Source organism: Zingiber officinale, chromosome 6B (assembly GCF_018446385.1).
Source record: "Zingiber officinale cultivar Zhangliang chromosome 6B, Zo_v1.1, whole genome shotgun sequence".
In the NCBI taxonomy this organism is placed as follows: Eukaryota; Viridiplantae; Streptophyta; class Magnoliopsida; order Zingiberales; family Zingiberaceae; genus Zingiber; species Zingiber officinale.
Genome location: NC_055996.1, coordinates 8,699,094 through 8,722,303, shown reverse-complemented (window position 1 = coordinate 8,722,303; position 23,210 = coordinate 8,699,094). Strand labels below are relative to the sequence as shown.

The 23,210-nt window shown below is 37.2% G+C and overlaps 2 protein-coding genes across 2 annotated transcripts; one reads left to right on the top strand and one right to left on the bottom strand.

Annotated features, from left to right (window-relative positions):
* The first annotated feature begins 3,893 nt into the window (after positions 1-3,893).
* Positions 3,894-10,822, top strand: LOC121991878. The gene is made up of 5 exons (XM_042545947.1): positions 3,894-4,247; positions 4,367-4,482; positions 8,276-8,519; positions 9,322-10,449; positions 10,537-10,822. The coding sequence occupies exons 1-5, from the start codon at positions 3,921-3,923 to the stop codon at positions 10,744-10,746; spliced, it is 2,025 nt and encodes a 674-aa protein (XP_042401881.1). The 5' UTR covers positions 3,894-3,920; the 3' UTR covers positions 10,747-10,822.
* A 2,555-nt stretch (positions 10,823-13,377) lies between these two features.
* On the bottom strand, positions 13,378-14,103 carry LOC121989918 (non-specific lipid-transfer protein-like). Its single transcript, XM_042544218.1, has 2 exons — positions 13,710-14,103; positions 13,378-13,609 (listed from the first exon to the last, which is right to left on the bottom strand). The coding sequence occupies exons 1-2, from the start codon at positions 14,060-14,062 to the stop codon at positions 13,600-13,602; spliced, it is 363 nt and encodes a 120-aa protein (XP_042400152.1). The 5' UTR covers positions 14,063-14,103; the 3' UTR covers positions 13,378-13,599.
* Between the last annotated feature and the right edge of the window lie 9,107 nt (positions 14,104-23,210).

Genomic DNA, 23,210 nt, shown 5'->3' with positions numbered 1-23,210 from the left:
ACAATAGACATAATATGGAGAATTGAATTCCCTATCTAAATCACACATAAAAAAGTGTGATTTACTTTTGTCTTGTTTGATGGAATTGGAATTGAATTCCATATCAATTCTTAGCTAAAAAATTATTCCAAAGCATGGAATTCAATTCCAATTCTAAAAGGAATTGAATTCCATATCATTCCAAACAGGCTATAAAGGTTTAACTAAAATTTAAATGTCAAATATATCCCTAATCCATTTCTTGTACCAATCGGTTGCCGACGTCGCTGTCACCGCCGGTGGCCACTACCGCCACCATCGGTTGTCACCACTACCATCGTTGTCGACCGCTGCCTCTACCTTCGGGCATTGGTGCCGCCAGCCACTGCCGTTGTCATCGGATATTTTTATCATTTTATAATAATATAAATTATATTCCTTATAAAAAATAATGTTTTTATCATTTTATAATAATATAAATTATATTCCTTATAAAAAATAATAGACATCAAATAAAAGAATGTAATCATCCTTATAATCAAAGATTATATGCATAGTATACAACTCTTTCATCAAATGTAATAATGTAATATTAATTACATTACATTAAAAATTTTATTACGTTTCAAGTTTGATCTCTAAACAAGCGTAGTTTTAGATGACATTTGGTTCTTTCCTAAAAATCAAAGTGGGAATAAGAATAATAGTATTATGCAATGAAAATTTTCTTTTTTACCCTTAAAGGAAAATAAGAAAAAAAAATATATATGAGAGAAAAAGATAAAGAACGTGTGACGATAGATAATGAGGAGAGAAAAAGTGTGATGGGACAGTGATCCGGTGATAAGGGTCCACTTCTCAGAGGGTCGCTGCCACGGTGGAAGTCAAAGCCTAGGTAGTCAACGTCCCGATATCGATGGCCGGTCGGACAACCCACTTGTCCGACCGGGGCGAAGGATAGCCAGGACGATATCAACCTAATGTTACCACACTCGGTCGCATACCGAGCTTTCAACACTCAGAAAACCATGTCCCCAATTCAGAAAACCATATCTTTTGTCCAGTCAAGCACTTCTTGTATAGTTGATCCCCAATTAGCGTGAATCTTCCTGCCCTTCTTCTCAACAGGCGAGCTTCCTCCCGACCAGGCGGCATAATTCCCGATCACAAGAGCTCTATCAGCGTTGTCCTCCAATCATTTGGGAAGATGAGTTATTCCATTCGATCGATGTGTGCCACCAGAGATACCTGTCCGATCGGCTGCGATGTAACAATTGACGATATGGAGTTGGCTAGCTTAGCCAGCTCGTCCGCCACCTGATTTTCCGCTCGGGTATCTTCTGAACAACCACCTCCCGGAAGTTGACCTTTAGCTTTTCAAAGGCCTCGGTGTAGAGCTTGAGTCGAGTGTTGTTTATCTCGAATGCCCCCGTGAGTTGCTGAGCAGCAAACTGGGAATCCGAGTCAATCACAACCTTGATCGCCCCGACATGCCGAACGGCCTGCATACCTGCTATGAGTGTCTTGTACTCGGCCTCGTTGTTTGTTGCTGTTGGTTAGTCCTAGGAAAACGTACCGGTTCCACTGTACAAAAATTTTGTACAAGTGCCGAACCTTTCATTAAATAACTTATTGTGTTCTTTAGAAGTTAAATTAGGAATCGCAGACGGAACTTAACATCATTGATTCCAAATTTAACTTATTTGTTCTTAATGGTTTATATTTGAATCGCAAGCGGAACTTAACACTATTGATTCAAATTCACCTACGTTATAAATTTCATTAAATATTAATTTCTAAAATTACCTTCCAAGACTGCATGGCGAGGCACATGACTTTCTTGGATATGGGAACAACCACCACCGCCTAGACAAAGCCTTTTAAGGAAAGCTAATATTTAATTTCCTTAAATAACTCTAGGTTAACCAAAAAGAACAATTGAATCACAAATTCAAAAAACAAAGAAAAACAAACTCGAAAATAAATTTGAAAAACTAGATCTAATGCCTCTTGTGTTTGGAATTCTTACAAAAAAAAATAACTAGCATGATGCGGAAAATAATTACTAATTATACCTTCTCTTTGTATGTTAATGACCTCGAGATCTTCTGCCGTATTCCTCGCCTCGCCTTGGACGTCGTGTGGGCGACGATCCTCCAAGATGAACACCACCCAAAGAGCTTTCTTTTTCCTCCTTTAAATCCGGCCACCACCACCAATTTAAGAATCAAAGAGAGCAAGGGAAAGGGAAGGGGAGAGATCCGGTCATAATAGAGAAAGCACAAGCAAGAGAATAAGAGATGATGCAATTCCTACTTCTCCTCTTCTTCTCCTTCTCTTTGTATCCGGCCACACCAAGCAACCACAAGAGGTGCCCAGCCCTAGTATGAAGGGAAGCAAGGGTCGGCCCTTAGGAGAAGAGTAGAGAGAAGAGAGAAGAGAGAAGAGAGAAAAAGAATAGCATACTTCATGAGGCCTCTCCTCCCCTTTTTTTATATTATTTGCCCAAGGCAAATAAGAAAAAACTTTTTACAAAAATTACAATTTTCCTCATGTTTTTCCTTTTCTCTTTTTATTTTTCCTTTCCTCTTGATTGAATCAATCACCAATCATAGATTAGTTTTAATTTGATTGGATGATGATTTAATCCAATTGGTCGGCCCCTTGCTTGGGCACCAAGCAAGGGTGGTCGATCCCTATAAGGAAGGAAAAGATTTCTTTTGTAAAAATTTTATAAACGCTTATAAAATTTTACAAGCTCTCTTTTAATTTCCTAAAGTGGATGTTAAAAAGGAAAGTTTTAAAAATTAAAACCATGTTTTAAAATTTAAAACTTCTATTCTAAAAATTTCCTTTTTTTAACATGTTTACAAAAATTTAAATTTTAAAATTTATCCTCCTTTTCCTAAAACCATGAGGATGGTTAAAAAAAAGAAAGTTTTAAAAACTTTTAAATTTTCTTTTAAAACATGTGGCCTAATTCAAATAAAGAAAGTTTTTAAATTTTAACTCTCTCTTTTAAAACTTGTAGTTTTCTACAAAGAGAAAATTTAAAAAATTCAAAACACCCTTCCTTGTTTGAATTAATGTGGTCGACCACCTCTTGCTTGGGCACCAAGCAAGGGGCCGACCCCTTAAGAGGATAATGTGGTCGGTCCTTGCTTGGTCACCCAGCATTGGGTCGACCCCCTTCTTAGACACCAAGATGGGCTTATATTTGGATGGACTTGAGACTTTAATGAGGCTATGACAGGGACCTAGAGGAGAAATTAGTTTTGACCTTCCGATGAGCTCAAGTATCCCTGTTCGCCCCGAACACACAACTCAAGTTCATCGATAATAACTCATTCCACTAGAGAATTACTATCGCACTACCGCACCAATCCTAAATTACATTATGGACTCCTTCTTATCATGAGTGTGTTAGTCTCCCTGTGTTTAAGATAATGAATGTCCACTAATTAAGTAAGTTACTGACAACTCACTTAATTAATATCTAGCTTCATTGTCATGTCGGACTAAGTTCACCTGCAGGGTTTAACATGATAATCCTTATGAGCTCCTCTTGGGGACATTCTTAACCTAGATAACTAGGACACAGATTCCTTCTATAATCAACAACACACACTATAAGTAATATCATTTCCCAACTTATCGAGCTTATTGACTTATCGAGTTAAATCTCACACATTGATAAGTCAAAGAAATAAATACTAAATATATGTGTTTGTTATTATATTAGGATTAAGAATACACACTTCCATAATAACTAAGATCTAGTTTTTTTATAAAGTTAATACAAAAAGAATTTACCTAAAATAATCCTACTCAATACACTTGGAGTGTATCAGTATAATTTATTAGTTAAGATAAACTAATATTTAATTACACTACGACTACTTTAAATTACACTTCTTCGTCTCATCGGCTAGAAAAGCGTCATGGTTCCTCCGAGGAAAGGCGATTACCTAGGCCGGAGCGAGGGCTCGGATCGGTCTCCTGACGAAGACGAATCGGCCTCGCCCTCGGCGGATCTTTCTTCGGGGACAAAAAGGGTCAGCCCCGGCAGAGACGCTTTCGCCCGGAGACTTAGAGATGTCCTTAGTGGAGAATCGGATGACTGGGAGGCCGCGGTGCTGCCGTGGCTCCAGGCGCTGGACCTGCATCTTCCTGGCGCCTGCCGTGCGGACGAGAGATCGAAGCCTCTGCTTAAGCTCAACGTATCAGGCGGATCGGCGAAGGAGAGGCTTCTGGTGCAGTTAACCCAGGTTTCCGTTCATTACCCGGAATATCGGTTTTGAAAATTAGGGTTATTTCCATTATATATATACTTTCCCCATTTTGTGGCGCTTATTTTTATTTATTTATTTTTATTATACATGATCAGCATTTTGAAACATCGGAAGTAGGGATGTTAGCAAGGTGCTTGTGCGTTCCTCTTGTTTCTGTTCGTGTAGGGAAGGTCATGAAGCAAGGGAACATTCTATGCCCGATTGATAAAAGGTGAGCCACAAACTTGACGAATTGAAATGTATTCGTTCTGATATTGACTTTTCCCCTTTATGCTCCTCCTCTAGAAGCAGAAAGATAATCTACCGTTTCATCAAAAAACAAAGAAAGATAATCTACTGTTTTCTTGTCTTTGATATAATTGTTTATGCTTCCTTTCTTTCTTTATTATGTATGTCAAGTCAGCATCTAAATTCTTTCTATGACTTTCTATGTTTGTTATATTCACTAATGTTGACAAAAAAAATATACATACGGTTATTTTCTTAGTTGTATGACTCATATCGAATTAAGGTTTCACATAGATTATTGATCTTTGACGGTTTCAATTTTCTTGTAGTGATTCTGCATGAAAATGCAGGTCAGTTCCTGTTTCCAATGTTTTTTTTTTAAATGTAGATTGTAGGGAGAGAGTGCCTATTGCAAGATCTTCCTTGATTTCCCACAAATATTAGTAATCCTCAAGCATTAGATTGCTGGATATGATGTCAAATATGCATTCTAATGAAAACAAAAATGGTTTCATAAATTTTTAGTTTGTCATGAAGCATTTAACTTTGCAACAACATAGTTTCTGATTGGTGTGGATCATGATTGAAACTTAGAAAGCAGGAAAAATAACAACCCACTATTGAAATCACTTGAACTCGAAAAACTAATTATTAGAATCAAAAGAATTCACATATCTCCATAGTGGTATGATATTGTCCACTTTGGGCCTAAGCTCCCATGGATTTATTTTTGAGCTCTATCCAAAAGGTCTCATACCAATGGAGATATCTTCATCTTTTAAACCCATGATTTTTTCCATGTATTTCCAACATGGGACTTTGATTGTGTTCCCAACAATCTTCCCCTCAAATGGAGGACCATCATTATTCTCATGGTCCAAATCTCTCCTTTAACATTTGATCACTCTTGACCTGCTCTGGGCCTCTCCGCAAGCATCCGGTCACTTTTGACCTGCTTCAGCCCTCCCCATAAACATCCGGTCACTCTTGACATGCTATAGGCCTCCCCTCAATTTCGTTCAAGGTTACCCCACATGGCATTCGGTCTAGACCATGACTCTGATACCAATTGTTAGGACCAAAAGAATTAACATATCTCCATAATAGTATAATATTTGTTCATTTTAGGCCCAAGCTTTCATAGATTTATTTTTGGGCTCTACCCAAAAGATCTCATACCAGTGGAGATATTCTCATCTTTTAAATTCATGATCTTTTCCATGTATTTGATTGTATTCCCAGATGTGAAATTGACATAAAAAAGAAATATATGTAAAATATATGTGTGATGTCATGAATAAGAGACTACAATATGATTCAAGAAATTTTTCTATGTTGAAAAGCTGCTTTTTTCTTACCTAAATGATTAAATTTTAATAGACTTCTTTTAGCTGAAATGATTACTTTATTGATTACTAGATTTATTTCTGTGCAAGTGCATGATGGCAGTATTAAGAGAGGTTAGGAAAATATTAGTTTTCTCCTAATTTTACATAATCTAGATCAGAATCCATAACCTAGAGGGTACTTGAGGGTGACAGCATGAAAGCTAGATTCCTGTAATGAAGCCATCTTTTAGTGGTTGCATTTCTTAAATCCTTAAGGATATCATAATTATATTTGATGGAAATTCTCATAATTAGAGTACTGATTCAGCTGACCTTGGGTTAATTATACGCTCATGCGATATTCTTACAATAATCTTGTTTAAAGCCTCTCTTATAATTGTTCATAGGTTGTGCATAATAATATTTATTCATTTGATGGTACAGAAATACAAATCATTAGAATATTCTGAACCATTCATGAACATCACTACTAGTATGGCTAAACATGTGTCTCCCATATATACAAGAAGCTGTGTTCATCAGTTGAAACTGTTATAGGTTGGACAATCAGTATGAGAAGTGTGAAGTATAGGATCTTGTTTTACCAACCTGGTGGTATATGGTGGATATCTTTCAACATTGTGGCACTCCACTTTTGATCTATTCTATCGAGTCTGATTAATAAACTTCCAATTGTCTTACTCTAGCCTTGTTATATTTTTCGCTTCAATTATCATTGTGGTTTTATGCTATTAGCTAGTCTACTATTAGGATGTGAGATTGCACTTGAACTTTTATATTACTTAAGCCTTTTCCAGTGCTTGGACGATATACCATCTTTGTTGTTTATCAATGATTGCAGGATTCTATCTGAGTTTACTAGTGATGATCTGGCACATCATTTCAAGTAAAAATGTCTTTTGATTTGTAGGTAAATTGGGCGTTTGTGATGTTCTATTAAGATCTGTGATTTATGAGCAAAAGAAGGTAGATTCTTACATGGACTAATGATACATTTATTTACATAATTGTTTCTAGCAATAGGATCCATTTCTACCAATAGATATTTATTAGGATGTTTGCATGCTTAGCTTTTAGCTGAGTTTTGGTGAAAGATCCATAATGTTTCATTCTATTCTTTTGTATTGGAGAAAGACATATAATAATGGACTTCTGCTTTTTTGTTTCTTTTTGAGAAAATGGTTATGCTATTTAAGTAGGCAATTTACACACTTTAATAGGCTTTCAAATATTTTACTTTTGTATCATTGCATAAATGAGCATTTTTGTTGTATGTTAGTGTCATTTATTTCCTAACTTATAAGTTATGCTCGCTGTAGTCTTTTAGCCGCTAATTCATTTTATGCCAATGTCTTTGTACTTATCTCCTGGGCTATATAATCTTTGCTATGTAGTCGAGAATGGAGAGGAAGAACAGAGGGTGAAAAGAGAGAAATTGAATATTTTTTTTATAGGAAATTTGTTTAAGAAAAGTAAATGACATGAAAACTTTCACTTCCTTTATCTTTTTTTTTCTGCCTAAATTTCATAGAAAATAATAGAAATGATCCAATATTTCCAGACACTCTACCCGTGTGGCTATTTTAGCTTCTGCCTTGTACTCCAAATGCTGTTTTTTTTTTTAAATTCTCATCTTGTTCATGGAAACTTGACCCGAGAAAATATCAAATGCTGTTTTTTTTTTAAAATTCTCATCTTGTTCATGGAAACTTGACCCGAGAAAATATCAAATTTTCTCTTTTTTTTTTTTTCACTTTCTCTCTGTGACTTCGTTCTCTCATGTTTTCTCTCCTTCCAGGGATACAAAGCTCTAGTTTGACACTTGACACCAACCCCTTTTTAGCAGGAAAATATCTTTCTGATTTAGGAAATTCCCTCTTCTTTGACCATAAGACTTGGTTGGTCTCTTTTGGTCATCACTGTTTATGTCCTAATGTTTCCGATATATTGTTTTGCTCGCTTTAATAAAGTGATCTACCAATTCTGTTTCTGCATTCTATTGTTGATCTTCTGTCATGCAAATTTGATTCATCTGAAATGATTTGAACTGTTTCATCCTCGATCTCTTTTGTTACTTTTTGGAAATTAATGTTTGACTAGTTATTAAACAGTGAATATTATTCTTAAATTAATGGGTCATGTAGAAGGGCTTGCAAGCAGTTTTTGTTTTCACTGTTTTTGAAAAACAGGATATTTATATAATCAGGATATTAAACATCTTCATTATGTTAACATTTTGAAAAATGCAGTGTCAGACACCTAGATCCATATCAATATTATATACTCGTACCCAAATTATTTGTACCTGACTTGTCAAAAGTGTCTTTAGACTCATTTCATATTTGAATGCTCTTGCTCACTTGTTTTATTTATATTCTTAAGGTGTTTTGTGTAGTTTTTTAGGCCTTGTTTTCTTTCTTTATACAGGGGGCAACTAAATCTCAACCTCTTGCCATGTTCTAACATGCGCCTCTCATTCATTGGGGATGATGGACGTATAGAGAGATTAGCTGTTTTGAGTAATGACTGTGATAGTCCTGATGTGGTTATCGAAGAGATATATGCTGATGCTTCTGGTCGTTCCTTCCTGCTAAAGCTACCTGGACCTCAGATCTTATATTATTGGTGCTCAGAGAAGTCTAAGAGCCATGGACTTGAATTGCTTGATAAGGTTTGGATTTATTCTTTCTCTAGTTTTTGTTATAGTCACATTATGCATTATTAGCATTGCTACTTGGACTCATTATCTCCTTAGAAGGAAATCAAGAAAATTGCATGAAGGAAGAAATGAGGAAGAAGAAGAAGCATGAGGAGGAAGAACTGGAGGGGGAATCAAATATTGCATCCTAGCTCATGATGTGTAAGTCATTGTGAGGTGCTGAGGCAGAAAGCAGGTGGATCATGGATGAGAAGGGAAGACATGGGAAGCCATCGTGAGAAGGGCAGGCTGGTAGAAGTGAGTAGGTGTCAAGTATGGAGCTCGTTGTAGGAGGTGACTCATGAGAATCATGAGACTGGTTACGTTTACTATATAATAATAGTAAGCTGATTATGTTAGGAAGCATTTCAAGAAGTCTGTCCCTCCATGCTTTTATACCTTTTCCAAAATGCCCTTAAAGGTGTAAATATTATATATACATTATATACTTATTATAATATTATATACATTTATATATTATTGTATACATTATATGTAGTTCCCATGTCCTCAGTGAAAAAAAAATCACGAGTTGGACTTTAGGATATATATTCCTGTGTTGGATTCCAGAGTTGGACTTTAGGATATATATTCCTGTGTTGGATTCCAGCATCGTGTCTGAGTAGCATAGAGTATTAGTACATTTTCCTGGCATCATCCTTAAACGAGTGATGTTTCTACTTATGCAGAATTATATTCGATAATGAATATGTTGTAGGTGTAGATCTTATTTATGAAAAATGCTTGCTTAGTATGTTTAATTTGCGTGCCACAGATGAAAGATTTACTTAGAAGAAAGCCCTCTTTGACCTGTCTTACCGGAATCTCTGAATCACACCTTGATTCATTTGCAACTCACCTTCATGCATATCTTCTCGAGTGCTTGAGCAGTGTAGAAGTTAGTCCAGCTGCCTCTGGTCTCAGTGAAACTGAATGTCAGCCTTCATGTTCAGTTTCGAGATTGTTGCGTCCACGCACTATGTCAGCACATGCTGGAAAGGTTCATTCTTTATGCCAAGGCAGTCTTTGTCGAAGGCTAAACTGCTTCAAAGATGAAAAGCCAAGAATATCATCCTCCATCCGGACAAGGGAGAAAGTGAAGCGCCATGGAGACGCCCATCTGAGCACATCAACGAGAAGCTCTGAACTGATTGCTTCAGTTTCTACTTCAAGTACAGCTGTTGTGTATTTGAGCAAACAGGAGAATGACAATCAAAGTGACACAGATGGAAGTTCAACGCTATCCAGTTGCCTTCCTGATATCCCATCATTGCCTTCTCCTTTCGCATCATTGAGCCCCGTCTCTATTCATCTACCTCTTTCACAGATTATTAGTAGTTCAAGTTCCTTTTCTCCCTACTACTGCTGGTGTCCCCCTTGTCCATCTTCGCTGCACCCTTTCCATATCTCAACAACTCCTGAGTTGATGCCCCTTCCACCTTTGTCTTCTTTGTTGCCCGTTGTTTCATCCACAGGGGCATCTGTTCCAGCTAAGCTGCCTATTGATGTTGCCGAGCTTCAAGCTCTGTCTCTCCCTAATCTTGTTTCCGTTCCATTAATTCCTTCATCAATTTCTGTGTCATTGAGTTTGCCATGCTCACAACTTCCCATCTTTACACCTTTCATGTCTGATCCAATTGTCCACATCCCGGTGATCGATTTTTGTTCCTCTGGCCAAGCTTATCTTGTTAGTGCTGGACTGGCTATATCTTCTGTCATTTCGCCTCTGCTTCCAGGTCTTGCTACTCCTCTGATTCCAAAAACAGAATCTTTGATGGAGAAGAATGCCAGAGAGATGCTTCATATGCTTATGGCTTCAGCACCTACTGTATCCGGCCCACAGTTGATGAATGTTCTCCCTTCAGTGCTCAACAATTTGGACAAAAAGTTTTCTTGTGCCAATGTGAGTAATAGTCATTCATTTTGCTAATTCCATCTGCATCTATTACGCCTTATTGGGGGCACTCATATTTTTAATGATTTTGTGCAGAAGGTGAACAAGCATTCTGCAATTACTAGCAGCAGCCAGTTGTTTTGCGATGGTTTCTCTGATAAGGATACTGTTTCAACTGACTTGCCTTGCTTGAATTTTCATTCCAGAGGAGCTCCACTCCTAAGTGTTTCTTTTAGATTTGACATGGCCGACCATTTTGACAACAATGACATCGATGAACCACCATACCATGACAATGAACCTTGATGTTAATGTCATTAGATTTTTGCTGTGATGTAATGAAAATTTTTGATACTCGTGCAATTAATGTTCCAATTTTTTAGATGTTCTGTTCTTTCTAATCGATGATCTAAAACCTATTTGGCTCGTAATTTGATGACAATTAATGCATGTGTTCACTCATAATTTTTTTTTATAATTTTCACAGTAGTATATGAAACAATGCATTAGGAATTGTACTTGCTCAACCCAATGTCATTCCCAATCCGATATTATTATTGCATTAGGTTGTGGAGTAAACTCAACGACACCGGAATTGATGGTAGGAGCTACCAGGGAGAGACAGAGCTCGAGCTCAGCAACATCAGTAGGTAATCTTGATGGAGCAGATGTCATATTTTAACCGTTTTGTTGTTTTACAGCCTGATTTCTTGACCTAGTAATAGAATTAGAAGCCAACAGAGATCTTCAAACAAAATTCATCAGACAAACTATAGTTGTTTGGCTTGCTGTCATACGGAATTCGTGCTTCCACATTTAATCCAAGAATCCTATCTTTGGTTTTCTCCAGTGTTACTTAGGTAAGTTTGAAAAAAATTAGCTTTCAAGTATGATTGATTAATGAAGTATATATAATTGCATATTTCTTCTTGCAGGTTGGTTGAGGTTCTGACGATGTCAAATATATGGTGCCTGAACTCTTTCAAGGCTGACTTTGGAACGAGAACGTTGCAGCTATATTCTGGAGCTGTCTTTATACTCCGGTAAATTGACCAGGTTAATCATTTTTCCTTTAAGAAGACACATACTGCATTGCTATAACATTACTAGCTTTGGAGTATCATATTGCAAAAAACCTGTGATGTGAGCATCTTCAGTTAGTTTCATCTTCAAGACTGCAACCTTTTCACCTTTTCAAAGGCTTACAGAGTCCGAGGGAGAAAGGGGGGAGAGGTGGATTTTTATAACAATCATTTTCTGCCCAGGTCTATCTGTAGGAATTATAATAAAAAATTTCGAGAATTAAATTATAAAATAATAAACTATTTTCTCTTACCTTGTTTTCTATGTGTGGGTCGTTCGGTACAGTCCAAACTTATTGTTCAGATTGAGGATTGATATTGATATTACGTCGGCACAAATAAATATCACTTTATTGCGTTACATAGGTTTGGCAGTACCAATTGTTCATATCTTGTACCTTTGTCTCAATTTCATTCAGATGAGTAGGTTTCAGTGATAATGCCACAGCAGTACTACTATTTAGTCCGATGGAGATATATCTCCAATTCCATACGAGATATATTCACTGGTTATGCCTTCCAGTGAGCCCTATGGTCCTTGTCAGTTAATAAATAAATATTAAGTCCGAGACTGCTAGAAGTCATATCTGTGGAGATGCAACGATTTAATGGCATCTGCAAAATGTATGGTTGCTGTTCTATTGGTTGGAAGTCACATGGAGTGCAGTGAAATTCGATATATCAGGCATTAGTTATTACCTTTTTTTATCAGAAAATTTGGATCAGAATTAATTGCATTTATTATGATAACCAAATTGGATGTGAATTTATTGCAAGTAATGGTGCATTAGAATCAGCTTCTCGCATGATTTATGAATAAAAAAAAATATTTTTAAGCACCTGCCAATCTAGGATGATTAAACTGGGACTTATGACACTGTAAATTTTAATCAAAATGTCTTTATTATTTGGACCGGATTGAATTAACCTTCTGTTCTTGAATCTAATAGCTTGAACTGATGGACTGCTCAGGTTCTGTTCTAAAAGCATTTCTCAAACATTATTCAGATTACTGCCCAAAGTAGATAGACTCCTTTAGTTGAATTAATGTTTAAGCTTATAGGAGTAACTGTAAAACGTTTTGAGAACTTAAGTGATGGTATAGCAAATTACATACTTTTGTGATCATCATCATGTTATTTACATGAGAGGTAGGGTTAAAAGAGGCAACAAACAAGATCCATGGGCTAAGGCGCAGTAGTAAGATGTCCATGCAGTCTTCCAAGTATTCACGATTCAATTATCAACTATAGTGTTTTGTAAGGTCGTCCTCTAAATTTATTTTGATGGTAGGTAGAAAAATTTTTATTGGGCCGTTCAGTCATTTCAAGGATGAATCAGCCCAAATGATTAGATATCCAGTGCTAGGGAAAAACAGAAAGCAGTACATGGAATTAAAATCCAAGTTTTATTTTTAAAGCTTACTCGCTTAATTTAGATGTTATTGATCATTTAATTTAAATTTGTATGATTATTTAAAAATTTTATATTTTTTAAATTGTTCCATTACAGTTTGATATTATAAATTTATTCATCCATCTTAAAAGCTTTTTTTATTTATTTATAATTTAATTAAAACAATATTGAAAAATATGATTTACATATTTTGTTGGATAAGGAAAATAATAATTAATTGTAAAAAATAATAATGAAAAAAAGGAAAAAAAAAATGATGTCCTTTATGATTATCATCAAATACTCAAATGGGCAATTCATCGTACGTATTGTTCATATAAAAATATCCATTGCCACAACTTATTAAAATAAATTGGTTTAATATTTTTTTTTTAATTTAATTTAGTCAAAATTACTCTACCATGCAGTGATGGTTTCTTAATTGACAAGCCACGAGGAATACCAGATTAACCGTTGTATTATGCCACACGATATTACAATACATGCTTACCATGCATTTGTATGCATGTACAATACCATGCGTACCATACGTAGTACGTAGGGTAGACGTACACAAGCAGTTCGATTAAGACACAAAGTAAAGGTAATAGGTAGGAGTAGTGCTGAGAATTTCGCCTCATGTCTCCTCCCTTTTTATTCTAATCCACGTATTCTATCTTAATTACTCCACCCTGCAAATCAAATCAACCAAAAAAATTCCATATAATCTTTTAGGTCGATAGAATTAAATTCGACAAGTTAGAGAGTGAGTGATTGAGGTTAGAGACAGACTTGGAGCAGTCGACTGAGGTGGAGATGGGGTACGGGACGCTGACGCCGCACTTGCTGGGGACGCCGCTGACGACGGCGGGCTTGATGCCGCTGAGAGAGGCGATGGTCGACTTGATGCAGTTGCAGGCCGTCCGCCGATCCGGCGTCGTCTTTGCGGCCCCGTTCAGCCCCCGAACCCCGCTACAGCACGCCGCCGACGGCGCCGCCGTCGTGCCCCGTGCGTACGGGATGCAAGACGACAGGAACATCACGACATTACCACACGTCAGCGCTGCCTCCCTCCGCGGGACCGCCGCCAGGGCCACCAGCAGAAGCAGAGCAGCTGCCGCGACAGCAGATGTAGAGCGCGCCATGCTTGCAGAAATAACCGAGGGAGCGGATGTTAAAGATGAAGTGTGGTGGAGAGAAGAGCGGCCATGGATGGTTTATATAGAAGTTGAATTGGGGAGGGAGGTAGAAGGGGCAGTTGGAAATTTAATGCACATCTACAGGAGGGAATTGGAAAATGTAAACAAACAATAAAAGAATTATTCAATAAATTAAACTCATGTTTTTTTTTAAAAAATAAGTATATTTGTAAATACAAATTAATTATATCAATAATGAGGATTTTGGGTTGTACTATTCTCTGAATGATAGTAGGGGTTGTACTTCAGGCTCATTTTGTTCAAAAATAATAAAGAAAATTAACTAGGGACAGAGCCGGTCCTGGTTGTTCAAAGGTCCTGGACGAAACTATTAATTATGCCCTAATTTTATCTTTCCATCAACCTAAGTAATAATTATATTAATCTATAAAATTTTGCTTCCAGAAATGGGATAAGGAAATTTTTTAGTTGTAAGAAGATTTTTTTTATCTCACATAGTTCATTTTTTATTTGTGTATAAATTTCTACAATTCTAACATAGAAATAAGAATAAAGCATCAATTCTAAAACTATGAATATAAATTCTTTTTCCATTCCTACACTATTAAATTATCCAAGAATAACAATTCTATTTGTAATCAATTTCATTTAGAATACAAAAGGTGTTTTCAAAAAATAATTACTTGAATTTTTAGCAAAAGAACACTAACAGTGAAAAAAAATTTAACTCAAGAATGCAAAGAAATAAGTATAGTAATGTAACACAATCCTAACACCAAACTGAGAAATACTAAAGAAATGTAGCCTAGTCAGTTTACCTCTATAATCTTTGTTTTCAACATCAATATAGGAATCTGGATGAACAAAGAGAATACTTGGAAGATCCGTCATAAATATATTCACTTTGAATTTGAGCAACTTAAACAATATATTCAGGATAGTTAAGAATTAAAATTTTTTTATCCTAAAATAGTGGTATTACTTATATTTCACTTGATAAGAAAAATTAAAACTCAATATAAATGAATTAAATTTTATGTATAGGAATCCTAGCAATAATAAAAATAAAAAACACTACAAATTTTTAAAATTTTAATTTGACTAAGGTATCATGTGATGACCAAAAACTTTCCATGGAGAATAACTTTACTTGATTACTCAGTCTAGAAAGTAAAACAAATTTCAATTTATAAAAACTTAAATATAAAAAAAAAAATAAAACAACACTATTTTTTCTCTTTAAATAAAGAAAAAAATAAATATTTTTTTAAAGAAAATGTTAGTTCCTCAAAATTAACACAAACCTTCCGGTTTGTTAGATGTCTCCTTATCAATTTCACATCCAAATCCAAAGTATCTAATGATGCGTAGTGTCTAATTACTGAACCATGGTAGTGGGAGATAGGATTGTGAAATATGAGAAGCATGGATATATAGTGTCTAATGATGCATTTGGTTCATATGAATATGAAGCTCCTAGAAAATTACGGAATGGACTCAACAATTCATGATGTAGAAAATTTGATTCATAGACTATTGACCTTGTAGGAACTAAATTACTAAAGCATAGGCATTCCTGTTTCCTAGACAATGACCTGACCTGCATGTTTAACCAACAATGATTTCACAAGCATGTACGATGTACCTCAGAATGGAAGAAACTGATCTTCATTTTTAACCAAGGAGACAGTAAGATGTTTAAGATGTTTATCATATATTCATATATCTCAAAGAAAAAACACAGCTCTTTCTAAACTCCAAAGAGGGTTATAGTCACTACCCAAATAAGGATGAAATTTCCCTGCCAATTTCATGCGGTGAAGATGATACCTAGAATTCTCTACTCAAAAGACAACGGTAGTGCCCAAGGAAGATAGTACCTAGACAGAGGCAAGTCCCACAATGGTATCACCCTGATGGAGGCGATGGAAGATGGCGAAGCGATCGAGGCGGGGATGGCCCCAAAAGAGAGCGGATGACCGAAGCACCTTCCAAGGCAATAACAAGTAGAGTCGCGAGAGTCGGAAACTCAAAATAGGGCATTGACGAGGGAGGATTTCGGCGACGGCTCAGAATAGGGCTTCTGAAAAGGGATGACAAAAACGATGATTTTGGATATAATTTTTTTTTTGGGCCATATATATATATATATATATATATATACCCTGAAAGTTTTGGGCCCTGGGCAGGAGCCCTGGTAGCCCTGGCCCAGGGCCGGCTCTGACTAGGGATATAACTTTTTAGTTGATGGTATGAAAATTCTCTTCCACTCTGTAATATATAAAATGTCAATATTGGGTTGGGAAAGGAGTCATCGGTGTTGGCCCTTCGATGCTCCAGTGCATAGACCCCTTTTTATATAGTGCTCCAGTGGGTGATGTGCACGCTCCTAAAGGCGCGTGCACACTTCCCCAATCATTCTATGAAAGGATATGCCAGAAAAGTATCTTTGACACTATACCTTAACAAGACATGCAAATCTCCGATGGGACAGTAGAAGTTTCCGTCGAACGATCTGCCTGTTAACCATGTCATGTTGTAGCAGCATTACCTCCCAAAGGGATATTAAGAGATATAGGAATGGTCTCATTGTTCGACCGAGTGGGGTAGCTGTTGGTCCGGGACTCCTCCGCTTGGTCGACCTCTGTTGCTTTTCCCTACAAAGACTTAGTTCAGTAGATTGTTTCACATGACCGGACAAGCGCTCTGGTCACCTTAACGTTCCTCCGATCCGTAATGAGCATATGATATTCTTATCGTAATACCCTTGGTTGGACGGGCGTTCTGCTCAGACAAGTCACCTGGCCGATCAGACACTTCATGCTTGATCGATAGTTGGTGTTACTTTCCACTCGGTCATCTTTGACGGGACCGTTGACCACTGCTGACCATTATTGATCATCTTAACTTTGACTTCCACACCCATTGTTATTTCCACCTTTGATATATATATATATTAATTTTATACTACTGTTCTTAAATTATAAACCTTAAAACCTTAAACTTTATATCATATTATAAAAAATATATTTAAAATTTAACTACTATTCTTAAATTATAAACCTTAAAACCTTAAACTTTACATCATATATATATATATATATATATATATTAATTTTATGATAAAAAATATATTTAAAATTTAAGTACTGTTCTTAAATTATAAACCTTAAAACCTTAAACTTTGCATCATTTTTTTTTCTTCCATCATTTTCGTCGGCTTTAGTATTTCACAAGTCTCTTTAAATAGCAGATGCCCTAAGAGCATCTTCACTGTAAAATTATTAAAAAGTTTGTAAAATAAACAAAGCTAAAAAAAAGCTTGAATGCAAGGTTATTAAAAAGTTTGTAAAATAAAAAAAAAACTCAACAAAAACAAGCTTGAATGATTATGAATATAAGGGTTGAAGTTTTTAATTAAGAGTAGGAAAAATCAAAACTATTTTTACTTTTCGAGTTGGAGTCAATAATTAATGATAAAATAATATTACATATTTGACTCTTCAAAATAATTTAAAATATATTATTTTATGAAGATAATTATAATATTTTATTTCATAAATTATTAGTAATAATTAAAAAATATATTATTTTATGAAGTATAATTATAATGTTTTATTTCATAAATTGTTAGTAATAATTAAAATTGTGCTTATTTATTTTGAAAATAAATATATTCAATAAGTTTAACAAAATATACAAATGGTAGGATCGAAAGCGCTAGAAGGGGAATGAGAGAGAGGGGGGGGTGAATAGCGCTCGTGGATTTCACTTCGTTTTTGGAATTATCGAGTATATGCGCAGCGAAAATAAAAGAAACAATAGCAAACACAAACACCAAGATTTACTTGGTTCGGAGCTTGTGACGACTCCTATTCCAAGGCTCATACTCGTTGAGTGCTTACTTTGGATCATCACTATAAGTTTGGAAATTCTTTACAATTTGAAGTACAATATTTAAAGCAGTAATAAAAATTATACCGACAATGGAAAACAGTAAACTTGAAGCTTCTGGTCGTTGGAGTCTTGTTATAGTTTTGTCGGATCGTTCTTTGAACAGAGCACGAAAGGAAGATTGCGATTTTGAGTTGTCTTGAAGCTGTTGCTCGAATCTGCCTTAAGTAAGCTGTTGAGGACACCTTCAACCGCATGGAGGGCGCCCTTAAGCCCCGAGTCAACCGTGCGTGGATAAGCTTCGCACTGCCGTTGCTTATTCGCTCGAGGGTGCCTCCAACCTCCGTGGAGGGCACCCTCCACCCAGCGTCGAGGGCGCCTCCAGTACCCCTGGAGTGCACCTCCTGCTCTGTTGCGCAAACTCTTCAAGCACCGCACCCGAGGTGACTCCAAACTCCATGGAGGGTGTCTCGGGTACTGTTCATCCAAGGCTTTAAGGCTTTTTCACTCCCTTCAAGATGTGTTAGTTCAAAATATAAGACATATCCTACAAAATAGAGTTTAGCACAATAAAATACAAATTGATAAGTTATTTTGACAATCTCCGGACTGTCCGATTCTGACTTCGAATTTCCATTCAGAAATCCTAGGTCGAACCGACGCCTACTGTTCTCTCACCGGGGAACGCGTCCTTACCTACTCCACTAAGGAGAGTTTACCTGTTGCCAGACCGGTCCTCCAGACTGACTGGACTTTTGCTCAGCGCCCGAGTCTCCAGGACTTTCTGCTGGACGTTTGTGTTGGTGCAATATCCCTCAGGTCAAGGTTGACCTGGTTAACCAAGTTGAGTCTTGGTTTGGGTTTAGATGTTTGACAATAAGATACTGATTGAAGGAGAGTCAAGTAGGTCAAAGTTGACCGGATACTTGACTGGGAAGTCCTGACTGGGATGTTAGGCAGAAGGAAATCCTGGTGAGTGAAGCCAGGTGAAAGTCCTGACTGGGATGTTAGGCAGAAGGAAATCCTGGTGAGTGAAGCCAGGTGAAAGTCCTGACTGGGATGTTAGGCAGAGAAATCCTGGTGAGTGAAGCCAGGTGAAAGTCCTGACTGGGATGTTAGGCAGATGAAAATCCTAGTGAGTGAAGCTAGGTGAAAGTCCTGGTGAGTGAAGCCAGGCAAGGGAAATCCAGATGGATCAGGGATGATCGGACATCTGGTGTTGGGAAGTCCAAGTAGGTCAAGAGAGTGACCGGATACTTGGCATGAAAGAAAAGTCCAAGTAGGTCAAGAGAGTGACCGGATACTTGGCATGAAAGAAAAGTACAAGTGGGTCAAAGGGATTGACCGGACACTTGTTGGGGAGTCCTGGCAGGTCAAGGGAGTGACCAGATGCTAGGCATGATGTACCAACAAGTCAAGGTTGACCGGATGTTGGTTTGGGAGGTTCGGGACTTGGTTTTGGGCAAAAACCAAGTGCTGGATCGATCAGTGGATCGATCCAGATCTTTCCCAGCGAACAGAGAGCCTCTGGATCGATCGGTGGATCGATCCAGAGGTCCCAATCGATCAGCCGATCGATTGGGACGCTGCTGCTTCGCGCGATAAGCGCTGGATCGATCCGTGGATCGATCCAGGCGTTTTCCCAGAGCACAGAGACGCTCTGGATCGATCCGTGGATCGATCCAAAGTCTCCCCGATCGATTGGGAACATTCGAATCGATCGGGATCCGACCGTTGGCGTCGATAAAGGCCGCAGGCGCACGATTCCTTCGGCATCTCTTCTCCGATTCACTCCAGATCTTTCGCCAACTTCTCCACAGCGCTCTCAAAGATCAGATCGCCAGTTCTTGAAGGATCTTGGAAGCTTTCCAAGTCAAGAGGCGGATCAAAGGCAAGAAGAGAAGCTAGGGTTAGGGTTTTCTGTACTCATTGTAAGCTTTGCGCTTGTATTTAGTTTCCCTTTCCTTTCTTCTTGTACTGAGAGTCTTGTAGGGCTTCTCCGCCCTCGGTAGTTACCGAAAAGGAGTGTTTTCATAGTGGAGGGTGCGTGCGTGGTGTGGATCCTTGGATTAGTCACCTCTTGTGAGGTGGATACCAAGTAAACCAACCTTGTTAGCGTTGTGTGTTTGTTTCTGTTATTTTCCGCTGCATATCCTTGAAGAAACAAGCCACGCCGAGCGACGAGCACGCGACGAGCTATTCACCCCCCCTCTAGCTACTTTTGGTCCTAACAGTTTGCTCCACGACCCGTCCAGTCTTTTCACCTGGTCCGCGACCATCAGGACTTTCCACCTAGAGTCCCCGACTCTAGGGTTTTTGTCTGAAGCCCTCTACTCGCCAAGACTTCCGCGTAGGGTTACCACCCTTTAGGACCTAGGATTACCGCTCCCTAGGGTTTTCCACCTGTCTAACCGCAGCTAGGACTTTTGCCTAAGTACACTTAGAACTTTCTTGCAAACTCATTTAATTTAAACATGTTAGACCACAAATAACCTTTACTTTGAATCCTTTGCCATTATCAAAACTCAGGTTTGATGATGTTTCCCGCACCAATACAAATGACTATAATTAAATTAAAATTTATAAGTTAATTAAATATTAAATAAAAATTATAAATTAAATTAAATTAAAAATCATAAGTTAATTATTTTATTAATTAAAAATTATAAATAAATTATATTAAAGATCATAATTAATTAAAATATTAAGTGAAAAATATAGAGATATTAAATGAAAAAATAGAAAATAAAGACATGTGATTTGTAATGTAAGATAAAAAAAATTATATGGTGGTTGTTGGATTGGGAAGAGAATAGTAATTTTTAATACTTTTGATGTGACATTTATATGGCATATTGGGAACTATAAAAAAGTGGAGCCAACCCGAGTGATCTACTCGTGCTGTAGGCTATAAGCGTCGAAGTTGATGTCGTTGCCTTGGCTGCTTCTGTGTGTTTTTCTTTCTCCTATGGTAAATTAGGAGTTTGTCTCTTTCTGAACTCCATTGGGCCCCTAGCTACAGTATAAGTAGCTTTGAATGTGGTTGTGCCCTTATCCTTATAGTCCGTCCTTAAATTATATGAAGGAAGCTAAATTATGAGATCTGCTTCTGAACTCCTTGGTGACGCCGGATCAAGAAGAAGGAGAAGCTTCGACATCCGGGTCAAGTGAAGAAGAAGAAGGTGGTGCCACCTCCGAAATTCAAGAAATAGCAAATGGAGGAGGAAGTGCCAACCCTACACAAGAAGGTATAAATGTTTCAATTAAAAATAAAAATCATATAATATGTTTTGAGTGTAGGGAAAGTGGGCACTACAAGAGCAAGTGTCCCAACTTGGCCAAGAAGAAGGACCAAGTGGCACAAAAGGGCAAGGAGAAGCCCAAGGAGACCATCCCCGGAACAAAAAGGAGCAAGGAGCACATTGTGTGTTTTTCTTGCAACCAAAAAGGGCATTACCGAAGTCAATGCCCCAAGAGGAAGAAGATGGTCAAGGCTCAAGGAGGCATTAGTCAAGGGGGAGCCTCCAAGGTAAAGAAGAAGGTAACATTTATTGAGTCTACCCCTTTACATTATGGTAAAAAGCATGATAGTTCTAACTTTTATCATTTTAATGCGATTTACCATAAGAATAGGAAGCATGAGGGCTTTAAGGAAAAGCATGTGGCCCTACATGCCAAAACTACTACACCTAAGGCTAGGAATGTAGGTAAAAGTCTAGGCAAGAACTCTAAGGATTGTAGCTACAAGCCTAGAAACAAAAATGCTCATGAACTTAATGGAAAAACAAAAACTAAGGACTTAGTGATGGAAAATCAAGTCTTGAGGTCAAGACTTGATAAAATGGAAAAGACCCTAAAAAGGATGGAAAATATCCTATTAGGGCAAAAAGAGCATAACCTAGGTTTAGGGGTACAAAAGCCATCAAATGGCCATAGAGGTTTGGGATACAAACCAAAGGCTAAGAAGGATGTGCCCACTTACCATAGAGTTCCATATAGTTATGGAACAAACCCTAGGTCTAGTTGTCAAGCCAAAAATACTAGGGAAGTCATCCCTAAGAGTATTTTTGCAATAAATGTGACTAAGGCTTCTAAGAAGTCTAAGAAAGTCACAAACAAGGTCACAAGGGAGGCTATCCCTAGAGTTGACCTAGAAAGTGTGACCAAGGCCTCCAAGAAGCCAAACAAGGTCACTAGGAAGGTATCTAGGGAAGTTATCCCTAGTGAATACCTAGAGCATCCAAGGAGCACCAATAGGTGTTGGGGTCCTAGGAGCATCTTCTCTACCCCATAGATGGGTTAGAGAGTGTCAACTCCGATTAGAAGGGTAGTTAACCCAACTTTGAGGAAATTGACACTCAAGGAGCATTTTCAAGGTTTTTGTTAACCTTTGAAAATGAAATGGAATTATTATTTACTCCTTGAAAGAGTAAAATGTGCCTAATGGTGGAAGAATTGATTTTAGTCTTAAATGGCACATATTGGGAAATTCATAAGAACTATCAAGTTGGGATTTTGGTATGTTCTTAGGAAATTTAAGGCAATCCGGGCCTTAATTTAATAGTGCTACCCTTGTGGAAAAATGAAATATGCCAACATTTGAGGATATGCTTACTTTCAATTGGCATACATTAATCAAGGAAATTAGAAATGCCAATTTAGGCTTTGACATTTTCTTAAAGCACTTTAGGGCAATCTAGGTTTAAGTTGTAAGTTTAGCTAAGATTTTAAGGATACTTAGATAGTTAATCTAGGAATACATTATTTATGCTAAATCTTGCCATGATTGTTTGCCCATCATATGCCATGACATCATGTCTATTTTTGCATTCATGCTTTATTATGCAAAATCCAAAAAAAAAAAAAAAAAAAACCATGTCATGACATTCATACATCATGTAGTTATATGAATCTTTCTTTTGAAAGTTATTTTATTTTGATGTATGCTATAACATTATCATGCATTAGTTTATTTCCTTGTAATTAAGGACAAATGGCATTTAACAACAATTATTGACAAGTGACATCCTAGGTGGATGTCTAATATCTCTAGAATGCCTAGATAGATATGCATGATCCCTAGATTAGGGCAAAACCAAAATCTACATCTCACAAAGACTATAAGGTGACTTGTATGTGCTTTAGTGCACATTAGATACAAGTGAGATGTTAAGATGATGAACAAAGCTCAAGATGTTGATTTAGTGCATTCATTTGAGTTTTTAAGTTCATCAAAACA